At 39.9% G+C, this 24,757-nt stretch overlaps 2 protein-coding genes across 3 annotated transcripts; both read right to left on the reverse strand.

Moving 5' to 3' along the window:
- Positions 1-238: 238 nt before the first annotated feature.
- On the reverse strand, positions 239-15,719 carry LOC111959209 (protein rapunzel-like). Of its 2 annotated transcripts, XM_023980702.2 has the most exons (3): positions 15,636-15,711; positions 5,933-6,023; positions 239-5,174 (listed from the first exon to the last, which is right to left on the reverse strand). In XM_023980702.2, the coding sequence occupies exon 3, from the start codon at positions 5,122-5,124 to the stop codon at positions 3,949-3,951; it is 1,176 nt and encodes a 391-aa protein (XP_023836470.1). In that variant the 5' UTR covers positions 5,125-5,174; positions 5,933-6,023; positions 15,636-15,711; the 3' UTR covers positions 239-3,948. The 2 variants fall into 2 exon arrangements, with proteins under 2 accessions (XP_023836470.1, XP_023836471.1); XM_023980703.2 differs by lacking the exon at positions 5,933-6,023 and having other exon boundaries at positions 15,636-15,719.
- A 415-nt stretch (positions 15,720-16,134) lies between these two features.
- Positions 16,135-21,238, reverse strand: LOC111959015 (protein rapunzel). The gene is made up of 2 exons (XM_023980416.2): positions 20,542-21,238; positions 16,135-18,225 (listed from the first exon to the last, which is right to left on the reverse strand). The coding sequence occupies exon 2, from the start codon at positions 18,154-18,156 to the stop codon at positions 16,972-16,974; it is 1,185 nt and encodes a 394-aa protein (XP_023836184.1). The 5' UTR covers positions 18,157-18,225; positions 20,542-21,238; the 3' UTR covers positions 16,135-16,971.
- Between the last annotated feature and the right edge of the window lie 3,519 nt (positions 21,239-24,757).

Raw genomic sequence — 24,757 nt, forward strand, 5'->3', positions numbered from 1 at the left:
ATTTTGCAACTAATTTCATGTATGTTTTAATGGAAAACAAGGACATTTCTAAGTGACCCCAAACTTTTGAATGYTAGTGTATAACATTGAGTAAAATGTATTTTTTCCAATCTGTAACTCCTCACTTTAGATGCAGATTTAGGCAATACTCCAGTGCAGTATCAGCCCTTTCCTCAAACATATTATACTGTGGTGACCAAAGGCAAACAGCAAACCAAATAAATCAAGATAAAATAAATTAACATAGTAATATCCATCTTTGTTTTTATTTGATACAGTAATTGTGTGATACAAGGCATATTGATAGAGATACTAGAATAAAATAATAATTCCTTTGAGGTGACGTATTGCTATTATAAACTGGTTACCAACGTKATTAGATCAGTAAAAATAAAATGTTTTGRCATACCTGTGYTATACTGTCTGATATACCAATCTGTCAGCCAATCAGCATTCAGAGCTCAAACCAGACAGTTTATAATGTTGAATATGGAGTCCTTATTACTTAGTTTAAGGGGGTYCAATGACTTGTGTTCTTTTCATCCCCTTTAAAAAGGTTGAAGTTATTGGCAATGGCTAGTTTGTAATAGGCAGGACATAGACATCAAACCACCACTTCATAATTATTAACTGATTGCATTTACAGTACCAGTCAAAAGTTTGGACACACCCACTCATCCAAGGGTTTTTCTTTATTTGTACTATTTTCTACATTGTAGAATAATAGTGATGACATCAAAACTATGAAATAACACATTTGGAATAATGTAGTAACCAAAAAAGTGTTAAACAAATTAATATATATTTTATATTTGAGATTTTTCAAAGTAGCCACCCTTCGCCTTGATGACAGTTTTGCACACTCTTGTCATTCTCTCAACCAGCTTCATAAGGTGGAATGCATTTAAATTAACAGGTGTGCCTTGTTAAAAGGTCATTTGTGGAATTTCTTTGCTTCTTAATGCATTTGAGCCAATCAGTTGTGTTGTGACAAGGAAGGGGGGTATACAGAAGATAGCCCTATTTGGTAAAAGACCAAGTGCATTATGGCAAGAACAGCTCAAATAAGCAATGAGAAATGGCAGTCCATCATTACTTTAAGACATGGTCAATCAAACCGGAAAATTTCAAGAACTTTGAAAGTTTCAAGTGCAGACGCAAAAACCATCAAGCACTACAGTGTGATGAAACTGGTTGTCATGATGACCACCACTGGAAAGGAAGACCCAGAGTTACCTCTGCTGCAGAGGTAACTCTGTCACAAAGGCAAAGGATGTCACCAAGGCAAAGGATGGCTACTTTGAAGAATCTAAAATCTACACTATATTTTGATTTGTTAAACACTTTTTTGGTTACTACATGATTCCATATGTTTTATTTCATAGTTTTGATGTCTTTATGATTATTCTAATATGTAGAAAATAGTAAAAAAATAAAGAAAAACCCTTGAATGAGTAGGTGTTCTAAAACTTTTGACTGGTAGTGTATATAGCGCCTTTCCAGATGTCATCTACCACCAACGTGAAGCACCCACTTCAGATCAACATGTTTTGWAAAAGAAAACATATAAAACTAGTAAAATTGCTCAGAAAATAAAGGTGCAAAATAGAATGAATGCATGGAAAGTGGAATGGGTTAAACATTATGATACTAAATGTAAGTACTTCATAGGGTTGTGGAACTATGGACTGAGTCGAGATGACCTGTGATACCACCATTTCTGTTGCACATCACAACAGGTAAAGATGTGACGAGCATATCTATGCTAGGCATTCATGAGTAAACAAGCGTATCTTCCTCCACCTTCACAGCAATAATATGTCTTAGCATGCCTGTGTAGTGGGTTGGTTGATCAAATCACATGGAATGGGAGCAGGTTCAGTGAAGCAGTGTGTGCCAAAATAACAGAGACAGGAATGATAAAATATCAGTTGAGTTGTCGTCATATCACAGGAGGTTGGTGGCACCTTAATTGGGGAGGAAGGGACTCGTGGGAATGGCTAGAAAGGAATGAGTAGAATAGTGTCAAATACATCAAACACATAGTTTGATGCCATTCCCTTTGCTCCGTTACAGCCCTTATTATGAGCCGTCCTCCCCTCAGCAGCCTCCACTGTGCCATATGAATGTAAATTGCAGCAGTTGAAATTGAATCTGCAAGTGAAAGTTCACTCTAAGGTGCTGTTTTATACAGTTGAAGTCGGAAGTTTACATACACCTTAGCCAAATACATTTAAACTCYGTTTTTCACAATTCCTAATATTTAATCCAAGTAAAAAGTCAGAATAATAGTAGAGAATGATTTATTTCAGCTTTCATTTCTTTCATCACATTCCTAGTGGGTCAGAAGTTTACATACACTCAATTAGTATTTGGTAGCATTGCCTTTAAATTGTTTAACTTGGGTCAAACGTTTTGGGTAGCCTTCCACAAGCTTCCCAGAATAAGTTGGGTGAATTTTGGCCCATTCCTRCTGACATAGCTGGTGTAACTTAGTCAGGTTTGTAGGCCTCCTTGCTCGCACACGCTTTTTCAGTTCTGACCACAAATTTTCTATGGGATTGATGTCAGGGCTTTGTGATGGCCACTCCAATACCTTGACGTTGTTGTCCTTGGGCCATTTTGTCACAACTTTAGAAGTATGCTTGGGGTCATTGTCCATTTGGAAGACACATTTGCAACCAAGCTTTAACATCCTGACTGATGTCTTGAGATGTTGCTTCAATATATCCACATCATTTTCCTACCTCATGATGCCAGTCCCTCCTGCAGCAAAGCACCCCCACAACATGATGCTGCTACCCCCGTGCTTCACGGTTGGGATGGCGTTCTTCAGCTTGCAAGCCTCCCCCTTTTTCCTCCAAACATAATGATGGTCATTATGGCCAAACTGTTGTTCTGGGATTGATTTGAACTTTTCGTACCAAAGTACGTTCATCTCTATGAGACAGGACGCGTCTCCTTCCTGAGCGGTATGACGGCTGCGTGGTCCCATGGTGTTTATACTTGCATACTATTGTTTGTACAAAAGAATGTGGTACTTTCAGGCGTTTGGAAATTGCTCCCAAGAATGAACCAGACTTGTGGAGGTCTACAATTTTTTTCTGAGGTCTTGGCTGATTTCTTTTGATTTCCCCATGATGTCAAGCAAAGAGGCACTGAGTTTGAAGGTAGGCCTTGAAATACATCCACAGGTACACCTCCAATTGACTCAAATTATGTTAATTAGCCTATCAGAAGCCATMACATAATTTTCTGGAATTTTCTAAGCTGTTTAAAGGCACAGTCAACTTAGTGTATGTAAACTTCGGACCCACTGGAATAGTGACACAGTGAATTATGTGAAAGTGAAATAATCTGTCTGTAAACAATTGTTGGAAAAATGACCTGTGTCATGCACAAAGTAGATATCCTAACCGACTTGCCAAAACAATGTTTTTTTAACAAGAAATTTGTGGAGTGGTTGAAAAACTAGTTTTAATGACTCCAACCTAAGTGTATGTAAACTTCCGACTTCAACTGTATATAAAGAGGGAAAATGCAGTTCTAGTTATGRAAAATGTTGAGGGATTTCTTACAGACAATACAAACATTAGGCTTTTATATTTACACACTTCCTAAAAAATCTATGATTTGATCAATTTYGAATATGTATCAAGATCCAAAGTTGAATTTACATTATCAGAGGCAACACKGAGTAGGGGGGATACATAAAATAAAAACATTACAAAGAATAGATTAACAGGTAAAACAGTCTTTGGTAAGTATCATGCTTTATAATAAGTGTTAGCTTGTGTTCCTCCTCATTAGTATAGCTGGGGATCAGAACTCAACTGAGAAAGAGAGAAAGTTCTTGGGAATGTCAGTCTTAGTGCAAAGACCAAATTGGAATGAATATAATCTTGGTATCTATAGCTAATTATTAATTCYTTTTTAAGTGAGAAAACYTCAATTGCAGTGAACGCAAACATAGAAGTTCTTGTGCTGCTCCCAGTAGTGTAGCTCTTCGGCAAAGCTCCAGGCACAAGCCAGGTCTTTGCAAGTCTTTACCGTGTGGACTGCACATGCACCTGGCAACTGCTCAAACAGGAGCTCAGCTGTACCCACTACGGTGAGTTTCTTCTGACTCTGGATCAGCTGCTGGATGTGGGCCTTGTTCAGAGGCTCGGGCGAGGCACTGTAGGACACCATGACGTTCAGCTTCTCGTCTGTCGCTGGCACCTGAAAGCGATTTTTTCCTGTGGGGCACTGGATGTRTTTTTTGTTCGAGAACAAGCCCGAAGGGGAGCTGAATATACGGACAGACCAGCACACCCAGTCATACTTTTTTTTCATCTTCTCCAAAATGGCGTCAGCCAGCTGCTGGTTGCTCAGGTCAGAATGGTCCCTAACCAACCTCAGGGAATCCAGTTCAGCCTGCTTGGAGAAGCTGGTGATGCAGTCCTCGATGACAGCATTCATTTTCACCTGTACCTCCTTCATCTTTTCACCCCAGTCTTGAAGAAGCTTCTCTTCGTCARCYCAGTCCTTRAGTGCGGTGTAACCCATCAGAGCGATGAGGCCTARGCAAAAGAGGTTCTTCAACCTGGCACAGAAGTCTTCCATGGCGCGTCGACTTTTCTCCTCATAGTTAAGAGTAATCTCCAACACTGACTCTCCAGAGAAGTTGTCTCCTGTCACGGCACTGTAGAGGGTATGTAGGTTTTTGTCGCCACCTGTTTTGACAAAATGCTCCATGAAAAGCTTCTTTTTGACCTCACGAAACTTGGGTTTGGCATTGAGGATGTCCATGTACTTGCGGAACTGGTTAGATATGTTCTCCTCTACAGAAAAGTAGGCAGCGTCCGCGCCGCTCTTCTTGATTTCCTCGTTAATCCGCTGCATCTCCTCTGAAATCACCTCCAGGCGTTCACGAACCTTCTGGAACTGCTCCTTCATGAACACAGCTTCCTTACTCTCCACATTGTCCAGGGCCAATTTCACGATGGGAGCAGCGATGGCGAAAATAGGGAAGAGGTCACCTGCGATACTGGCCACCACCTCAGCTCCCTGTTCAAACACTTCCATTACAGTCTCTACCATGTTCTTCTTCTCTGATACAATCTTCTGTAGCTGGCTGGCCATCTTTGCTGGTATTGTTATTATTCAGTGCACAACAAATACCAGTATAACATCTGAAAAAAGAGCATAAGGGCATGGTCAAAAGGATGTTCGGAACTGTTATACATTTTTTTACCCCTTTTTCTCCCCTAATTTCGTGATATCCAATTGGTAGTTATAGTCTTGTTCCATCGCGCTGCAACTCCCATACGGACTCGAGAGAGGCAAAGTCCAGGAGCCATGCGTCCTCCGAAACACGACCCCGCCAAGCCGCACTGCTTCTTGACACAATGCTCGTTTAACACGGAAGCCAACCATACCAATGTGTTGGAGGAAACATCGTACACCTGGCGACTGTGTCAGCGTGCATTGCGCCCCGGCCCACCACAGGAGTCGTTAGAGCGCGATGGGACACGGACAAACCCTCCCAAAACCCAGATGACGCTGGGCCAATTGTGCGCCGCCTCAGGGATCTCCCGGTCGCGGCCGGCTGCAACACAGCCTGGGATCGAACCATGATCTGTAGCGACGCAGCTATCACTGCGATACAGTGCCTTAGACTGCTGCGCCACTCGTGAGGCCAGAACTGTTTTATTTACATTGGACATGATAAAGTCTATGGTCTATAGCAGGATTTCCCAAAGTCGGTCCTGCCCCCGACTTTGAATATCCATTTAAAACATGTAAAATATAGACAACCAATCATCCCCCAGTTCAAGGCCTTAGTTAAAATGAAGGAAAAGTTCAACAGCAATACCAAAGTCTTAAAAGCTAGGCCCATATAGTTGATTACCTCCCTCCCTCCGTATAGTATATTATTTTCTGAACTTACGTAGAGCTGTTCRGCTATTGTTGGACTGTAGCTCTGCTTCCTTGCTCAAACTCTCAACTAGAGTGAATCCCTGCTGGCCTCACAGTGAGAACTGATAAAGAAAGAGAGAGAGGGATCAGTGTACATTTCAGTAACCAAGCCTGCTGGGATTACAGCTGGACACACCCAGTGAGCAATAAGGCAACAATGCAAAGAGAATTCACCAGTGAGGGATGACACATAGGGGTAGATACTCTATGGAGTTTCAAATGTGTATTTCAAGGTAGTGTTTTAATGGTTTTATGTTATAGAAATGTTTTAAGTATTTACCATTTATTGTCTGCAGTATACACTCAATTCAAGTGTGTTGTATAACACATCAACAAAGTGCCAAATGGGGAAAAAACAACCAACTAATGCAGATCTGAAATACAGTATGAAGTATGCACAGCAAGCAGAAAGCCAATTAGTAATTTCAAACACTATGATGTACTAGAGTAGACTGTGACTGAAGGGGTGGTGCTAAGTGCATTGTAACAGTGTACATTTGAGGAAATCACATACAGTATCTACCATTGGAATAACATAATACAAGCAGGAATTAAGACAAATTTCAGCCTGGGGGCCATTTTAGATTTAATACTATCATTATATGTTATAGAAGAAGTTACAGAACATTTATTATTCAGTATAACGTATACACCACTGCTGAAATAAATCATGGTAAAATGTATTTGACAATTGGCATGAAATTACTTCCAAGTCAAAGTACAATGTTATAAGCTCACAGTTTATTAATAAAAACCTAATTCATTCTCCTTTGGCCCTTCAACTACCACCACCATCCCCACCAAGCTCGCTCAGCCAGTCTAGTCAATGRCACAGAGAGTGTGGGAGTGATAAACTGTCTGTTGGAGATTAAACTTGCTGAGCAGGAGTGCATTTTCCACAGTAATGCCAGTAACCACAGCAACAAGACAATGGAAACTATTCTGTCAGCGTCTCAGTCTGCCTTTGTCTGCTGCTGAGGTCTGACCGAAGGGGGTTTACACTGCAGATGATCAGTGAAGATGTCACCCTCATTTCTCAACCTGATCTATCACCTACAGCTGTCAGGGGAGGCACAGTCTTTATGCCCATAGAGAACAGAGACTACTGAGAGAGAATTGTCTAAGAAAATCCAAGAACTCTAGAACAATCTCAATACAGCCAATCTCAATACAGCCACTAGGCTACCTGGGGCGGCAGGTAGCCAAGTGGTTAGAGTGTTGGTCCAGTAAACGAAAGGTTGCTAGATAGAATCACCGTGCTGACAAGGTAAAGCATCTGTCATTCTGCCCCTGAACAAGGCAGTTAACCCACTGTTCCTAGGCTGTCATTTTAATAAGAATTTGTTCTTAACTGACTTGCCTAGTTAAAAAAAATAAAAAGAGATTTTAACTCTGTATTAAATCATCATCAATGATTCAAAGCTGACAACGCCTTGGATGTGAGACACACGCATTTGACCATTTTCTCACGCCACACCTCATATGGCAGACATTAGATGAATGGTTTGGCGTCAAATAAGCCAGTCTTTATATGTTATTTGCCGAATCTCAGTTTGCCATGTGGGTTTTATGCTAGCTAAAGTTCCCTCTTTGAAGTTGGTAGCTAACTTGAAAATACATCTTCTTTAGAAGTGCTATTTATATCCGGTCGACTACTCATCATTCATCCATACTGTGTGTCCCCCATGATTGCAGGAAATTTGACAAATGTATAAAGTATATGTTTTATAGATTTATGAGCACCAGCTAGCAGCATATTAGCCTGGTTTTGTTAGCTTAGGAAAATATGTGGTACAGTCTAGGTGTATTATATTTCTTCGCCACAAATGCAATTGTAAATAACATTATTGCATATACTGTAGTATATATTTMTTGGATTGACTTAGTGTTTTTCTTTTGCTGTTTTCGTATAACGTACTTTGAGGTCACTGATACTCCACCTGATGTGGAAGTTGTCGAACCAGACCAGAACGCCTTCGAAGAACACCTTCAGGCACGGACTGAGGTTTTTGACCAGGTGAAAATTATTGTCCGCTGTTAATTTATTTTCTGGRCTTCCAAGAGTTATATAAGAGATGTATTTGTAATAATATGAAATATAAGTCCATTTATTTCTATTATCAATCAAGGTGAGACTGAACATGGACAGGGCGCATGAGAAGGAAAGCCACCTGAGAAGAATCAGGGGACCAAGTGCTTCGACATCTGGGTGAATGACTCGGCTTGGAAGAAGGACGAAAGGAAGGCGAGACCTGGGAAAGCTTGGTGCTTTCCATCAGCTACTGTTATTGTCAAGTTGTCATTATCTGCTAATAAATAGCAAGAAAACTAAAGTACTAGGCACATAATGTGAGATGCACAGATTAGCTAAAAACACTAGCACTGCAAACACTCAGAACAAAGAGGGCAGCAGCGCCTGGACTTTGCAGTTTRCCTCTRCGAGTCCACTACCTGTTCAAAAACAAGTGACGGGCAGAACCTCCCATCCACACAATACCCACCTCCTCTCTAGTCCACACACTAGAATTCTGTATTTCAGTCTGATTGCCATGTGAGTATACAAAACAAATCTGAAAGTAAATTGACAAACATGTACCAAAAAATATCAATGGTTATATATTTAAATCTAAAATATTGCTAGATTGMTTTTCACAGCAGCTTCATAACGTGTTCGGTACTGTAAATTGTAACGTATCTCTTGATGGTATTTGTTAGTTCAACATTATTAATTGTATCTTAAGACATACAATATATATATATATATATATATTCCACCACAAGGGTGTACTAATGAGCTATGATTTATAATTTTTTTTCGTAATTGAGGACTGAAATTATTTCAGTGTAGATAAGGGAATGCCTGATTAAAATGAAAACATACCAGCCAGACAAGCCAGTGTATGAATCAAATGTATTTGCATATGTATGGAGTGGAAATTAGCTCACTTTGTGATCTGTAAGGTAAGTATCATTAATGTGTGCGTGTGGGGGGCATTGAAATGACATGTTTACCCTGATTCCTGTTCATTCATAAAAAGCAGATGTTAAATAACATTAATCACAATGATTAGCCTATGCAAATTAATAGGAATACATTTAGCCTAATTGGTAATACATTTGACGTGGGGGAAAGTCGAGATCCTAGTCAGGCTTTTGTTTGTCAATTCCAGATTAAATATAGGCCTTCATGTGTATCAAAGCTGTAGGCAATTCTGGGCTAAATCAATGACGCAGCCTAAATGTTCAGGCTTCATCATGGTCTGTGATCAAAACAGGCTGGGGTGTTTTCGGTTCCGTTTTGTCTAAGGATATGCGTAAGAATGGAACTGCACTGAAATGAATAGCCTGATTCAATGGGATTCTCCTGAATAATTCATGTTTTTATCTGTTAAGCTTTTTGGTCAATGCATAGACCCATACCGATTCTAACATTTTGGTATTTTGCATTAGGCATAGCTCTACATTGCAGAGCATTTAATAAACCAACCACATTTTCCTGTGATGTTTAGGCTGCGCAAGACCTTCGATAGGCTAGTAGACTATGCAGAAATAATCGTGGAGTTTATCATTGTTATAGCCTAGATCGCTTTATAAAATCTGGACCGTTGCTTTTCCTATGGCTAAGCAAACAAGTGGCAGCATATGCTTTTTGCATGTCTATAACAAGGCCTATATCCTCACATACCCCCTCAATTCGAACCCTGCTTTTAACCATAAAACATCTCAACAGAAATGTATAGACGAAGGATTGCATGGTGATTGTGTCTGTTAATCCGGTAAACTGGGAAGTGGGGGGGYAAYCAAGGTCAAATCATGACATCAGTGATTTTCAGGTCAGAGAAAGATGCCAGAGATTCCGAGTTGGATTACTGTACAAAATAAAAATCCGAATCAGCTTGTTTTTTRCCRCAGAGTTCCCAGTTGTCTTGAACGCACTGAAGTCGGAAGTCAGAGATTGCCGACTTCKGAGTTGTTTTAAATGTGCCACTAGAGACCTAGGCTACCTCCAACAAAGAAAATTAAAGGGGGATACCTAGTCAGTTGTACAACTGAATGCATTCAACTGAAATGTGTCTTCCGCATTTAACCCAATCCCTCTGAATCAGAGAGGTGCGGGAGGCTGCCTTAATCGAAATACACGTATTCAGTCGCATAGGGAACAGTGGGTTAACTGCCTTGCTCGGMCAAAACAACAAAAAATMWATCTTGTCAGCTTTGGGATTCGATCCAGCAATCTTTCGGTTACTGGCCCAACACTCTAACCACTAGGTTACTAAGAAGCCCTTGATTTCATATGGATGCAAGAAATAGGCATATCTACAGGYTAATGGTGGCTGCGATATCAACTAGCCTAATAATTTTTGCATTGAGGTGATAGGCCTATTTTAGCTAAATCGACAAATGAAATTGATGAACTAAACAGACACTTAAACTAACACGTAACGCATAACACATGTAGATGTTTTTAAGGCGTTCATGGTAAGATCATTCTTAATAAACGTACACAACCTGACACGTTACGTGATGACTACGTGACGTGAACGCGTTGGCAGTTTCAGTCCATGTTAATTCATGGTGTTATTTTACGGCACGGCGCTAGGAAGACGTTAGGTGACTTGGTGAGAGGTATCATTAGCTTCACTACGCTTAATTCTGGCATGAATCACCCCCCATATAGGTGTGTTTTGCATCGGCTCAAAGTTGATTGCATTCGATAAGAGAACCGAGCTGCCTCCAGGGCGTGAGCCAGGTGCCCTGTTRAATGCCCACGGTTAAATTGGCTCAAAACAAAAGTGACATAATTATGCACGTGTAGTAATTAGTAGGATTGTGTGTTCCCATGCAAAAGTGATTTACTTTTTATAAAAATGCGTTATCTGCCTTCCCAATGAAAAATAGTTTGAATTTTCTAACATTYATTTTATGGAAAAGAGATGTATGTCTCTGGATGATGCACCATGCTGCCTTGTTGACAAAATGACCGAGTGGCACATATTACTGTTCTATTTGAGAATTGCGCTCTTCCCTTCCTGCTTTCGGCCATTGACGTGACGGGCCTTTGCCCGGTGCCCCGCGGCTCAGCATAATCGAATCCGCCCATTGTCTTGCCACAGCACTGTGAACTGGGGCACATTGAAGCATATGATTGYTCTAGWTATATAAGGGATCAAGGGGATTGGATGCGCGTTTMAAAGAAATTCCCCTCYAGATTAGAGCGGATTTGWATGGAGAGAGTGAGCGTTCTCCGCGGAGTTTATAAAAGTTTAAGAAGAGCAGCATGATAGCTCTGTTTTATGTACAATGTCAACAAAATMATGTTGCTGTTATTCCCGTTCCTATAGGGGGGAAATAGTAATGCTGTCTTTTTTTAGGCACTAACTCCCCCATAGTTGGRCGGACAACGCCTATGGGAAAGATTAATGGCGRTTTTGTAGGGTTTTGGGATAAATGCCGAAAATAAGGTCTGCGGTAAACAAAGACTTACGAGATCTTATACYTTTTGTTCTATGAGATAACATTCATCAGCCAACGTCACTTTTTGAGATTTAAAAAAAATCGTGTTGAATTAATTCATAAAGGTGATGTTAACTGACTGCTATTATCTCATAGAACAAAACGTATAAGATCTCATAAACCTGTGTTAACCTCAGACCTTATTTGGGGCGTTTATTCCAAAACTCTTTCACCATAATTTTTTCCAATAGGGATGAGTGAACGAACCAGAGGTAACTAACTAATTTCTGGGTTTTACGACTACAAGCTGGTGAGCTCTATTGAGGAATGCAGCCTTTTGACAGCACGTACTAACTGTCTCTTATACACATCTAGATGTGTATAAGTGAGATCTCATAAACCTGTGTTAACCTCAGACCTTATTTGGGGCGTTTATTCCAAAACTCTTTCACCGTAAATGTTTTCCAATAGGGATGAGTGAACGAACCAGAGGTAACTAACTAATTTCTGGGTTTTACGACTACAAGCTGGTGAGCTCTATTGAGGAATGCAGCCTTTTGACAGCACGTACTAATGTACGTGCTGTTAGTATTGTGCACATATTTTGTCTAGATAGAGTAAGACGATGGCAAGGATCTTAAACTAGTAGACATAAACCACCCGAATATTGATATTCATTAGATTTTTCTTGAKGGTTGGGTGATTGAGAAATTAATTGTTATAACAACAACATTTTCAAACACCCAGCACTTGGGAAGCATAGATCAGGAGTGGCCTACCCTCCTGGAGAGCAAGCAGGATTTTCTTCCAGCCCTAATTACAAAATACTAAATGTTTGTGTCCTTAACTTGAAAGCAGTCTATGGTCAAGTACAGTTGAAGTCGGAAGTTTTCATAAACCTTAGACAAATACATTTAAACTCAGTTTCACAATTCCTGGTATTTAATCCAAGTAAAAATTCCCTGTTTTAGGTCAGTTTGGATCACCACTATATTTTAAGAATGTGAAATGTCAGAATAATAGTAGAGAGAACGATTTATTTCAGCTTTCATTTCTTTCATCACATTCCCAGTGGGTCAGAAGTTTAAATATACTCAATTAGTATTTGGTAGCATTGCCTTTAAATTGTTTAACTTGGGCCAAACGTTTTGGGTAGCCTTCCACACGCTTCCCACAATAAGTTGGTTGAATTTTGGCCCATTCCTCCTGACATAGCTGGTGTAACTTAGTCAGATTTGTAGGCCTCCTTGCTCGCACACACTGTTTAAGTTCTGCCCACAAATTTGCTATAGGATTGAGGTCAGGGCTTTGTGATGGCCACTCCAATACCTTGACTTTGTTGTCCTTAAGCCATTTTGCCACAACTTTGGGAGTATGCTTGGGGTCATTGTCCATTTGGAAGACCCATTTGCAACCAAGCTTTAACTTCCTGACTGATGTCTTGAGATGTTGCTTCAATATWTRCACATKATTTTCCTWCCTCATGATGCCATCTATTTTGTGAAGTGCACCAGTCCCTCCTGCAGCAAAGCACCCCCACAACATGATGCTGCCATCCCTGTGCTTCAAGGTTGGGATGGTGTTCTTCGGCTTGCAAGCGTCCCCCTTTTTCCTCCAAACATAATGGTCATTATGGCCAAACAGTTCTATTTTTGTTTCATCAGACCAGAGAACATTTCTCCAAAAAGTACGATCTTTGTCCCCATGTGCAGTTGCGAACCGTAGTCTGGCTTTTTTAATGGTGGTTTTGGAGCAGTGACTTCTTCCTTGCTGAGCGACTTTTCATGGAGCGGCTCCCAAGGATGAACCAGACTTGTGGAGGTCTACATTTTTTTTCTGAGGTCTTGGCTGATTTCTTTTGATTTTCCCATGATGTCAAGCAAAGAGGCACTGAGTTTGAAGGTAYGCCTTGAAATACATCCACAGGTACACCTCAAATTTACTCAAATGATGTCAGTTAGCCTATCAGAAGCTTCTAAAGCCATTACATAATTTTCGGGAATCTTCCAAGCTGTTTAAAGGCACAGTCAACTTAGTSTATGTAAACTTCTGACCCACTGGTATTGTGATACAGTGAATTATAAGTGAAATAATCTGTCTGTAAACAATTGTTGGAAAAATMACTTGTGTAATGCACAAAGCAGATGTCCTATCTGACTTGCCAAAACTATAGTTTGTTAACAAGAAATTTGTGGAGTGGTTGAAAAATGAATTTTAATTACTCCAACCTAAGTGTACGTAAACTTCCGACTTCAACTGTATACTGCAATCTATGATTTGGTTACCCACTGCCATCAACCATTAATATAAGTATTCCTTGTGCAGAGCATTTGAAAAGTGGTAACACTCCTCGGCACGTGTCACATACAACTTTCCACCTGAGAACAGGGATCAATCCCTGCTTCCAACCTTCCCACTGRTTCTCCCATGTGCCTGTCTTCCCATCTCATTTCATTACTGTCTGAATAAAGTGTCAAACCACCTKAAAAATATGTTTACAATTTCKGACCCCAAAATGTGTTTTTTTGAYTGTTCATTTCACGTTGAAAGCATCCTGAATACATCTGACCTGTGGTTTTAATTTTGCACTCTGGTCATAGGCCTAAGGACCCACAGACACCTCGTCTAGAGGTTGTGCCAGGGGGAAATGAAATTCGCATTGCAAATCTCACTCCAAGCTTTCTTCAAAAGTTGACAGCCCTGTCAATGTAATTGATTAGAATTTATAATCCAGCATACTAAATAAAAGCAGATGGTCTGATACTATTAGATCAGCAGCTATCATAACAATTATGGTGCAAATGGCTTTGAAAAAGACACAGCTCTCATTGATACAACATCTGCATTAGAAGCCAGTTCAATGATGGATAGTAGGGAAATGGCATGCATTAAGATAGAAAAACATCCATCTCATTTGATTTAGCCATCCACACTGCCATGCTAAAAAAAATAGGAGACATTTCAGCTCTCCACTAAAACCCTAACTCCCAGGGGTTATCTCATGGTCTGAGTGTATGTGAAGTATCTCTACCGCACTAAAGCAGACAAATTATCCAGGGTAAAGTGATGGTGATTGTACATTTTCAGATGTGAAAGAATTAGGCCAACACACAGGTTGAATCAAAGTTGTTTCCACGTCATTTCAAAGAAACTACGTTGAATTTACATCTTTGCCCAGTGGGTACAGAGTCAAAAGTGCTATATCTGTAGCTCTACAAGGGAGGCATATCTCAGGCCCAACAATTCACCAAATAACAAGCAGGCCAGTCAACCTTAAAATGTACATTAACTGATGTCCACTGACGAGCAGTTAGGCCTACTGAAGTAATAATGTCAACATCATAACTGACCCATTTGTATATCAATATCTGGCCATCAAGATAGACATTTGGTAGTTTCTTCTTTTCATGATTTGAGTCCTAAATTAAATAAAAATAATTTCAAGCTGCAAGAATAAATGGCAACATTTGAGTGGCCCAAACAAGCAGTAAGCTACAGTATCTATGTCGATTGAGGACTAGTTGAGGGAGGTGGCCAAATCATCCTGTGAAGTTTGCCCACATAAACACTGACCGGCCATGACTGGCTGCATTTAACAAATGGACATAGATCTTTGCAAYCTGAGAAGTGCAATCATATTACAGTTGTTGTTGTTAAAAGCTGTTCATGTGGCCTCTTAATGGGAAATGTATCGATTAGCTCGTTCAACAAGGGCTCTAATTGCTTTATTTCAGTATCTTGTTAAACTCCCTATACAGCCAGCATACCTCGTGGATTAATATGATAAGGCCTTGCAACAATATGTCAATTGATTAATTCAGCACTGTTGCCACTGCAGTACTTTAATCATGACAATATATAATTATGGCCACGAGAAACACTTCCTGGAAAAAGCCAGCACACTATTCTAGGCTACCAACGCCCATCTACTGTATTGACAGAAGTTCACATTGTGCACATAGTTACATTGTGTTTTGCGCAATTTACAGTAAAACATTYGATATTATTTAAATGCGCACATGACATTATAAAGTAATGTATTTAAATATGTCGTAGGATCTCAAAAAGGCATGGCCAAGTTTACCAGACGACTCGTTAAAGAACTGCTTAACTKATGAAAACAGCTGCGATAACTTTTGGAAAACATCCCAATAACTGTATAAGCCTATTGAAGAAACATTGAAATGTTCATATGCAATAATGTTTGTCTAAAAACTCACCTTTTCATTCGCTGTAGTTTGAGGAAGAAAAGCAAATAATTTGTCCGATCTGTTTTTCTCTTCCTATTGGTCATATGGTTCTCATATTACAGCTAAAGTGACACACCCATAGAGAGCTAAACTTGGGTGGTGGTTAAACAAGTTGTTGAACAAATGATAGCATATTTTCCTGGTCAACATGGAAACTATACTAACTTACTCTCCTTTGACAAACAACTGACAAAAGTATTTTACCAAGGCTATTAAAACATCTGCTGATGGTAATTGTGCTCATATTGCTGGGGCTGATGATTGTTTAGGGAGTAATGTATATAAACTGTCACATATTATCACTATCGATGTTTATGACTCCGTGTACCTCTGCTTAAACGTTTTTACATAAAGTACCCTCTAAAATGATGTTATCATGCCAATTAGGCACATTTCCTCAGCTGCAGGTAGAGATAGAATATACAAGTCATAATTGACTATTGCATAATGATGACCCGAGATAACAATGTCCTTTAAATTGTGGTTTATTATGAAMAAAGAAGACCATAAACATTTRATAGCTGTATGAAGGATATCAAATGTGTGAATATAGACAGAGATGTAATGTGGTAAGGCTGTAGATTTGGACCGTGAGGTGGGTCTATCACCAGCATTTTTCAAAGGAGCTTGCGTAAGTCCTCAGTACATTGACGAGGAGAAATAGTTGTTTGCAGTAAGCTTACATAACTCATTATTACGCTGGCTGGTGTGCTAATTTACAGTATGGTCATCATGAAATACTGGAATGCAGGTAAAACAAGGTATCTTACTATTCTATTTGGTAGGAGGAAGTACTACGTTCTCATGCGTTGTCATTGTTGTTGAGTAGATAGCCACAGCCTGGAATAAAATGTCTCATATATGTCCATTAATACACATATACAAATACTGATAGTTTAAACTAGGTGTGTGAAACTCATTTTGCCCAGGGGGCCGCATTCAGTCTTCAAAGAGATCGAGGCGCCGTACTAAAAATTTGTTATATTTTTTCACCTTGAAATTTTGCATGAGACAGTCCACTATCCATTGTTTTTCCCCAAAAAAATCTGGCCCCGCGGGCCATGTGTTTGACACCCCTGGTAAATGATCACTAACTACACAAAAATATACCAGGTCGATATACAAATAAACATTTTGCAGTCTGTAACAAGAGATTARATTTCACACAATCACTAGCTAAAGCATCAGCTAGGTTTGAGATATCAATAAAAACATCTCTAAACTCAGTTATAAACATTCATGAATTGTATTTGTAGTTTTCCCCATTATATCTACTCTATTTTCCATTGCACTGTTTTAAAAAAAGCTACTCAGGATGAATGCATAAGTATGCTTTTTTGTGTTTTCCATAGTAGTAAGAATCCTCTTGGAAGTTGTTGGTCTCCACCACTTCCTTATAGTGGCTGACAGCATGCACCAAGCAGTTGGGGAGACTTCTGCTGAGGACCTGAGCCACATCCATCATGTTCCCCTTCAGTTTCTGCCCCTCAATTTCTTGCTGAATCTGACCCTTGTTGATAGGCTTAGGCTGAACACTGAAAGAGATCACCACTTTGATGTTGTTCTTGGTCAACACATCAAAGTAATTAGCTCCTCCCTCACTGCCATGGTATTTCTTTCCAGCTAGCCAGTTGAAAAAGAAAATGCGCTCCTTGTCATTGAAGACCCTGATAGACCAGCTAACCCAGTCATATTTCTTAATAAGTGTGTCCAATAGGGATTTGGTGAAGTCAAGGTCAACACTGCCAGGTTTCTCCTGAAGCTGGTTTTCCATGTCCAATTTGGCTTGATCAGCGAAGTTTTCAGTGCAATCATCCACCGCTGCTTTCATGCGGTTCTCAACATCTTCCATACGCTCCTGCCACTTCTTCACCATCTCATCCCCCACAACCCCTTCCTTGAGGCTGGCGTAACCCATGACAGCAATGATGCCCACCACAAAGAGCTTCTTAAGCCTGGCGCAGAAATCTTCTACCGCCCTTCTACTCCTTTGTTCTGTGGAAACCACTGTCTCCAGCATGGGGTCACCTGAGGTATTGTCCCCGGTAACGGCATTATAGAGCGCGTCCAGGTTCAAGTCCGTGTCCGTGTTCTCATAATGGCTGAGGAACTTCTCCATCTTCTTCTCTTTGAACTTGGGCTTGGCGTTGACAAAGTCCTGGAACTTTTCGTACTGGCTGAGCATTTGTGCCTCACGGTCAAAGTTCTGCTTATTCAAGGAGGTTCTCTGCAGCTCCAGGGCGATTTGTTCGATCTCAGCCTGGATGCCTTCCAGTTTTTGGTTGACCATGCTGAACTGCTCAGTCAGGTAACGGGCATCCTGCCCTTCCGGGTTGCTGAGGATCTCAGAGGAGGCTACAAACACGGCCTCCAGGACGGGATGGAGCTGACCCACAGTGGCTGCCAGGACTGCGGAGGCCTGTCCCATGATCTCCACCCCCTTCTCGATCTTGCCCCTGTTCTGCACGAGCCATTCTGCCACACTGGTCATTTTGAGGGCTTTGTCACAAAGTAACAATGGCCAACTAGGTCTTCAAAGAATATTCAACTATGTTGATGTCTGAAAGAGAAAGAGGAACAAATGATAAAACTCTTGTGAAGGTTTGTTGAGGTGAAATAATACATGTGTTATTAAGGCAGCAACATCAGATTTMGTCTTTTTTTATTTCTAAGGATTAGCTAGCTATTAGTTTGAAGAAGTTTGTGTTGGAGATGACTCGATCATCATCGTCTTCAGTGGTGTAAAGTACTTAAGTAAAAATACTTGAAAGTACTACTTAAGTAATTTTCTTGGGTATTTGTACTTTACTATTTATATTTTGACAACTTTTACTTTACCTTTTACTTTACTACATTCCTAAAGAAAATAATATACTATTTGCTCCATACATTTTCCCTGACACCCAAAAGTATTCATTACATTTTGAATGCAGGACAGGAAAATGGTCAGAGAACATCCCTGGTCATCACTACTGCCTCTGATCTTGCGGACTCACATGCTTCATTTGTAAATTATGTCTGAGTGTTGGAGTGTGTCTCTGGCTATCCGTAAATAAAATAAAACAGATAATGGTGCCATCTGGATTGCTTAATATAAGGAATCTGAAATGATTTATACTTTTACTTTTGATACTTAAGTATATTTTAGCAATTACATTTACTTTTGATACTTAATTAAGTATTTTAAAAACCAAATACTTGTATTTTACTTCGTGACTTTCACTTTTACTCAAGTAATTTTCTATTAAGGTATCTTTACTTTTACTCAAGTATGACAATTTGGTACTTTTTCCACCACTCATCGTATCTAGCACAGAAAACACGAACAGCATCTAACACAGATTACATCAGACAGTTGGAGTCAAATAYAACAAGGTACTCTCAGCAATAAAACAAATGGAGAACATGTTGGGACATGCAAGAGTCTAGTTTCATGCCACACCCAGAGTCTCAGGTTTATGACAGGTTTATGACAGGACTCGATCACAGCTTCGGTGGCACTGACTCACTTCAAACCATGATTTAAAATTAACATACTGAATGTTTATGGGGACTCAGAGCAAATATCAAAAGCAGTGTGTGTACTCTCGCTTTATGACGTGGAGAGTTGCGCAACACTGCAGTGCTGGCTTTTTGGAGTTGAATTGACAAGCCTAACAATAGCCAAGACCCAAATCAAACACAGATGTCCACAACCTGGGGAAAAAAGGGGATTTACTTTGTGAAGATATTATTTGCAATGTAAAATACACAAAAGAGATGAACTCAAACATATCTCATTCCCCTGAGACAATATCCACTACAGAAAAAAGGCACACCCAGATCCAAGGAAAAAAATCCACCACTGCACTTGTTCTGTACTGAATTTTTTTTCTTCTCCCACACACTAAAATGTGAGTTAATTGAAATGCAATTGGGTCATTGAATTCACAGCAGCTCTATGTACAATGTAGCCTCAGTCATTTATATTTAGATGAAAAACACAAAATACAGATTCATATGTACACCCATAGACCATGGGCTTACCAGGTATTGCTGCATGGCAAGATGAATGGTGTCATTTTACATGCTTTCCCAAAGACTACCACTGTACTAATTACATTAGTCCTATTAAATAAGCTAACATCACCAGTTATTGCTATCCCWTTTTTAAGTTATAARATGTTAAAAAAAAAWYTTAKGAGTACATGAAATAATTWGAATRTTTWAATATTTTGTAGAATTCACTTGTGACTCATCACCACATTGAACTGAAGGCATTCTAATAAAAAATAATASTGAAGGAAAATACTTACTGAGCAATTGTCCTGGTTTAGGATATGTCAAGTCTTCACTAGCGAAASAAAAATTGTTGACTGTGAGAATGGTAGTCCAAGGGTACAATTAAGAGGAAGAAAAAGGCGAGCCCCAAACTATTTTTGTAACCAACAGGAGGCATTTTGCCTTCTTTTCAATATCAGTCAACTTCTCTCAAATCCTTTGAGCATAGGAGTGCTGAGTAAAATTGTATTGCTACCCATTATTTTCCTTGCCACTTGGGGAAGAAACCAGCCTATAGAGCTCTTATGGAGACCACATCCTTGAGTCATGAGATACCAGCAAGACCACATCCGTTAACAATGCTTTCCCAACATCTCAAATTGCACTTCAATTTCACCTGTTTGTCTTGTCAGTACACAAAAATAATTATCTTTCAAAACCAGTTCCTCACTTTTTCATATAGGTCTCAGAGGTACTCTATACTTCTCAAACAAGATCAGGTCATCAAAGAATAGACAKTCTGGGTAAACAAAACTTGACACCCTTGATGGTAATTCAAACTTCCCGGAGAGATAGACAAAATGGAGCATGATAAAGAAAAGAGGAAAAAACTCACCTCTAATAGTCGAATAAAGTATACAGGGGGGTGACGTCCAGTTATCCAACAGTCCAGCTGTGCCTATGAACACCAGCCTCCTAGTGTTGGGATGTATATGTAGTCTCTCTCTCTCTCTCTCTCTCTCCTCTCTCTCGTCACTCCCCCTTTGGAACTCCTCCATCCCCTCTCTGCATTCCAACGGGAACCCACTCAGAGGGATGAGGGGTAGGCACTGAGACAGATAACATCCTGTAAACATTGCCCATGCAAGGACACCACACTGCCATTCACACAGGGTCTGGAGGATTGTGTGTGTGCGTGTGCATGTGTGCATCCAACCGTGCAAGTGCGCAGGAGAGCAGAAACAGGGAAAGCCAAGCAGCCCTTTCCCACAAATACAAAACCCTGCTTGTTCTGTCTCCACTGAGGTTGCTATGGCCACTGCTTCTTGCCTCTTGCCTGCTAAACAAGGCCACTGAGTTCTGTAAAGTAAGCAAGAATTTTTACAGATAAGGAATTGCAGTTCCCTAAACAGAGGCAGTTTTTGGTATTTTCAAAATAGCACATATAAGGGACATCAGAGCTAAAACGTGTGACATTCTGAACGATTTGAACCTTATAAATGCATTGTTATTGAAGGCATTGTACATTTGGATTGAGGCGTAGTAATGGAGTTGAAATACAACCTGGAGCTGCAGTGCTCTCAGAGTCACTCTGTCACAGTGCTGAGCAGAGCAGTGAAAGGACCTCTGTGTRTCTGTATCCACACCATGGGAGACAGCGCTCACCCACTGTCTTTGTGCTTCAGCTCTGACCGTGACACACACTGCCTGATATGACCAATCAGTCCAGTTAACACTGAAGAGGAGGAGATAGAGGAAGAGGAGGGGATATCTGTCGTGAKGTCAGGACGGTCAGTCATATTGAGGAGGAGTTGGCGAGCCTGCCGGCTACCCCCAGTGTTTTTTGGGTCTCCCTGTATCGTCCCGCAATCAGATGTCACACTATGCTAAGTCATTACCATCGGAAAGGGGAGGATATGTTTCGCAGGGGCTCAACGGTAGGTGGCGTGTGGTATTGACTGACGCTGGGAGACACGCTGACTAGGAGGCATCAGTGTGATGAAGCAAAGCTTACTTCCTGAATCCTACTTCCCGAATATTCCACATTACGTAATTTGAGATGTCCCATATCCTGTCAAAAATTACAGTTCACTATCCAGTGGGTGAAAATCCTAAATCATTCATCCATTACCCATTTGCCAACAGMTTTAGTAGTTCATTTTTGAAGAAAAGAGAACTGAAAACAACAGACTGGAAACTTCAGAAAGATTCCATCTCACATAAAATGTAATCAATGGAAAATAGGGCCTCATTTAAAAAATCATGGCCTTTGTAGGGGATTTAAGCAGACAAGGTGGAACAATGGTAAAGTCATTAAAATAATGACAACCAGGTGAACAAGGTGTGCCAGACAGGTCAGTGTACTTTTAGCTGATGTTTTGTCTGGTTTTACTCAGCTAATAGCCATATCAACTTAACATTCCTGTTCAACAGCTTTAATGTTAATAAACAGGTGGAATAAACATTATTTCTCTCATTACTTTATGTGCATAGTGAATCTGCAGACATTATGGCACACGTTGAACTTCTTTGTCTTCTCTTTGATGATCATTCTATGCCGGTTTTGTCATGATCGTCGTAACATTGAAGAGAGGAGGACCAAGGCGCAGCGTGAAATGAATACATATTTAATTAATGAAGACAAAGAACACTTTACAAACTAAACAAAACAACAAACGTGAAGCTATATAAACAATAAGTGCAGACACAGGCAACTTAGACATAGACAATCACCCACGAACTACCTAATGAATATGGCTGCCTAAATATGGTTCCCAATCAGAGACAATGATAGACAGCTGTCTCTAATTGAGAACCAATCTAGGCAACTATAGACATACATACACCTAGACTAGACACTGCCCCATAAACATACAAAACCCCTAGACAATYCAAAACACATACATCCCCCATGTCACACCCTGACCTAACTAAAATAATAAAGAAAACAAAGATAACTAAGGCCAGGGCGTGACAGGTTTAGTCTATATAACTAAAATCTCAACAGAATCTCATGATTGACGGTGAGGCACATGTCCAATGCTTTAGCTGCTATCCCTAATAATTCCAGACTTGATTAGGATGTACAGTATATTTCTTCAAATGAAAGTGTAAGGGAAATGTTTATGTTTGTGCTATTCTCATAACATATTTCTGTGTTCTATTCATGTGCTGTTCTAAATAACGCATTTCTGTGTCCATGCAAGTGGCTGACTGTACAAATCCTCACTATCAGTAGCTGCAATTTGGCAGTACGCCCAGATCTTGTTTTGAGAACGAACGAAAGATATCTCAGTTTCAAGGTCTTGGCTTAGAGAGAATGAAGTCTCGTGAGGTATTGGTCTGTCACGTGTTATGAACCAGTATTGGTCGTACACATGGATGAAACAAAACGGTAATGATTCATTCATTATGCTAAATCATACAAATATAACTTGTCTGTGTATAGCCATATATAAGACAACTGCTGGGACTTCCCAGGCAGAGTTCCTGATTGACATGTGTACTATGGTGCATTGAGTTGGTTTGAGCCTCTCCAGCACGCTGGCAATAGACAATGATTCATTAAGATTGACTTTGAGTGTCCCTGTGTAAGAATTTCCACGACAAAAGGTAATCAAAAACAGTTGTGTCTTCTCATGTTGAATGGCTGTTGAAATAGAAGATTACCTCAATACTATTGACCACACTTTCTGACCTTGGTCTCTAGCTATAGTGTTTCCTCCTTGCCACAAGATGTCACTTTAGTTCACTGGAAAGCCCCCCAGTGTCTCATCCAAGARATAATGTACCACTTTGCCAGAGGGGGGGGGGGGCTCTGTTTTGGAAATAAATATACATATTTTTGCATAATGGGGATAGACAGGATGTCCTTTGTCTATCATTTGTTAATGGTTAAGAGAGGACTTAGCACTCGTCATTCCTGGATTTGAGCAACTCCCATGGGAAAACAAATGTGGGTTGGAATGACAGTTTACTAGAAACAGGGTTGAGCAACAAAAATGAAATTGCTTCTCAGGCATAGTGGGTGCTACATTATAAGACGTGAGATACAGCTGGAGGCTCCAAGGTTTGGTCACAACCAGAGACTGTAGGTGCATCAACATCATATGTCTGTATCATCAACATATGTGAGTGCTAACATGAGCATAAACTGTGATATCACAATATAATATAATTTCATGGCATGGTATACTACCTAGTTATTAGGTCACTTATGTCATGTACAGGTGTGGTATTTTAATTTGATCACTCTGTTGTTGCTGAGAATATTCCTTCACCGCATTCAAATCAGCCTCGTGATTTACATAAATTCCCTGAAAACCCACAGTTTTCTTTCTCTCTCGCTCGATAAAAACACTAAAGCACCAGACAGAATAAATGTCCTCCTACTGTAGTTCCTACAACTGCTACATTCAAATGTACAAAAATGTATCCGAAATGCAGCCATACACATTAACAACCATTATTTTATATAACTTAATAAGACAAGATAGATATTGGTCTCCACTACACACAAGTGAATCTGAAATGCATATGTAGGCTACACCTAAACTATAGCCTACTGTAGCATATCAAAACAAATTTCCAGTTAGAAATCATCCCTTTTGTTTTAAAATAATCAAATCCTGCTGCTGCAGGATTATTTTATTCTTGAGAAGGAACTGGTCAAATTAAGATCCTACACCCCCACTAAGCACAAACTGGTTGAATCAATTTTGTTTCAAGGTCATTTGTCAAGGTATTGTGACATGGAAATATCACCTACAGGATTATGTCATCATGGTAAGCAATTTCAAACATAGACAAATATGTTGAATATATACCTTCGAAACAATGTTCAGATCTTCAACGTTACTGTATATCGACTATCAGAAAAGAAAAACGATAGGCTGGGCAGCACCTCTTACTGGAGAATTGATCTACGTACAGATATTAATTTGGTCTCCCATCCAAGAATATATCCAAGTATATTTGTCACTGACTATTACCAATGTGCTATCGTGAGAATGATAATTAAATAGCTTCCCTGGTTAATAACTAAATAGATTCCCTGTTGCTATCAAAGTAATTTCAAAGGGTAGGTTTAACAGAGCAAATTAAATGTAACC

This window comes from Salvelinus sp. IW2-2015, linkage group LG35 (assembly GCF_002910315.2).
Source record: "Salvelinus sp. IW2-2015 linkage group LG35, ASM291031v2, whole genome shotgun sequence".
Lineage (NCBI taxonomy): Eukaryota > Metazoa > Chordata > Actinopteri > Salmoniformes > Salmonidae > Salvelinus > Salvelinus sp. IW2-2015.

Coding starts and splice junctions, on each gene's coding strand:
- LOC111959015 (XM_023980416.2), bottom strand. CDS start 18,156: ATGACCAGTGTGGCAGAATGGCTCGTGCAGAACAGGGGCAAGATCGAG.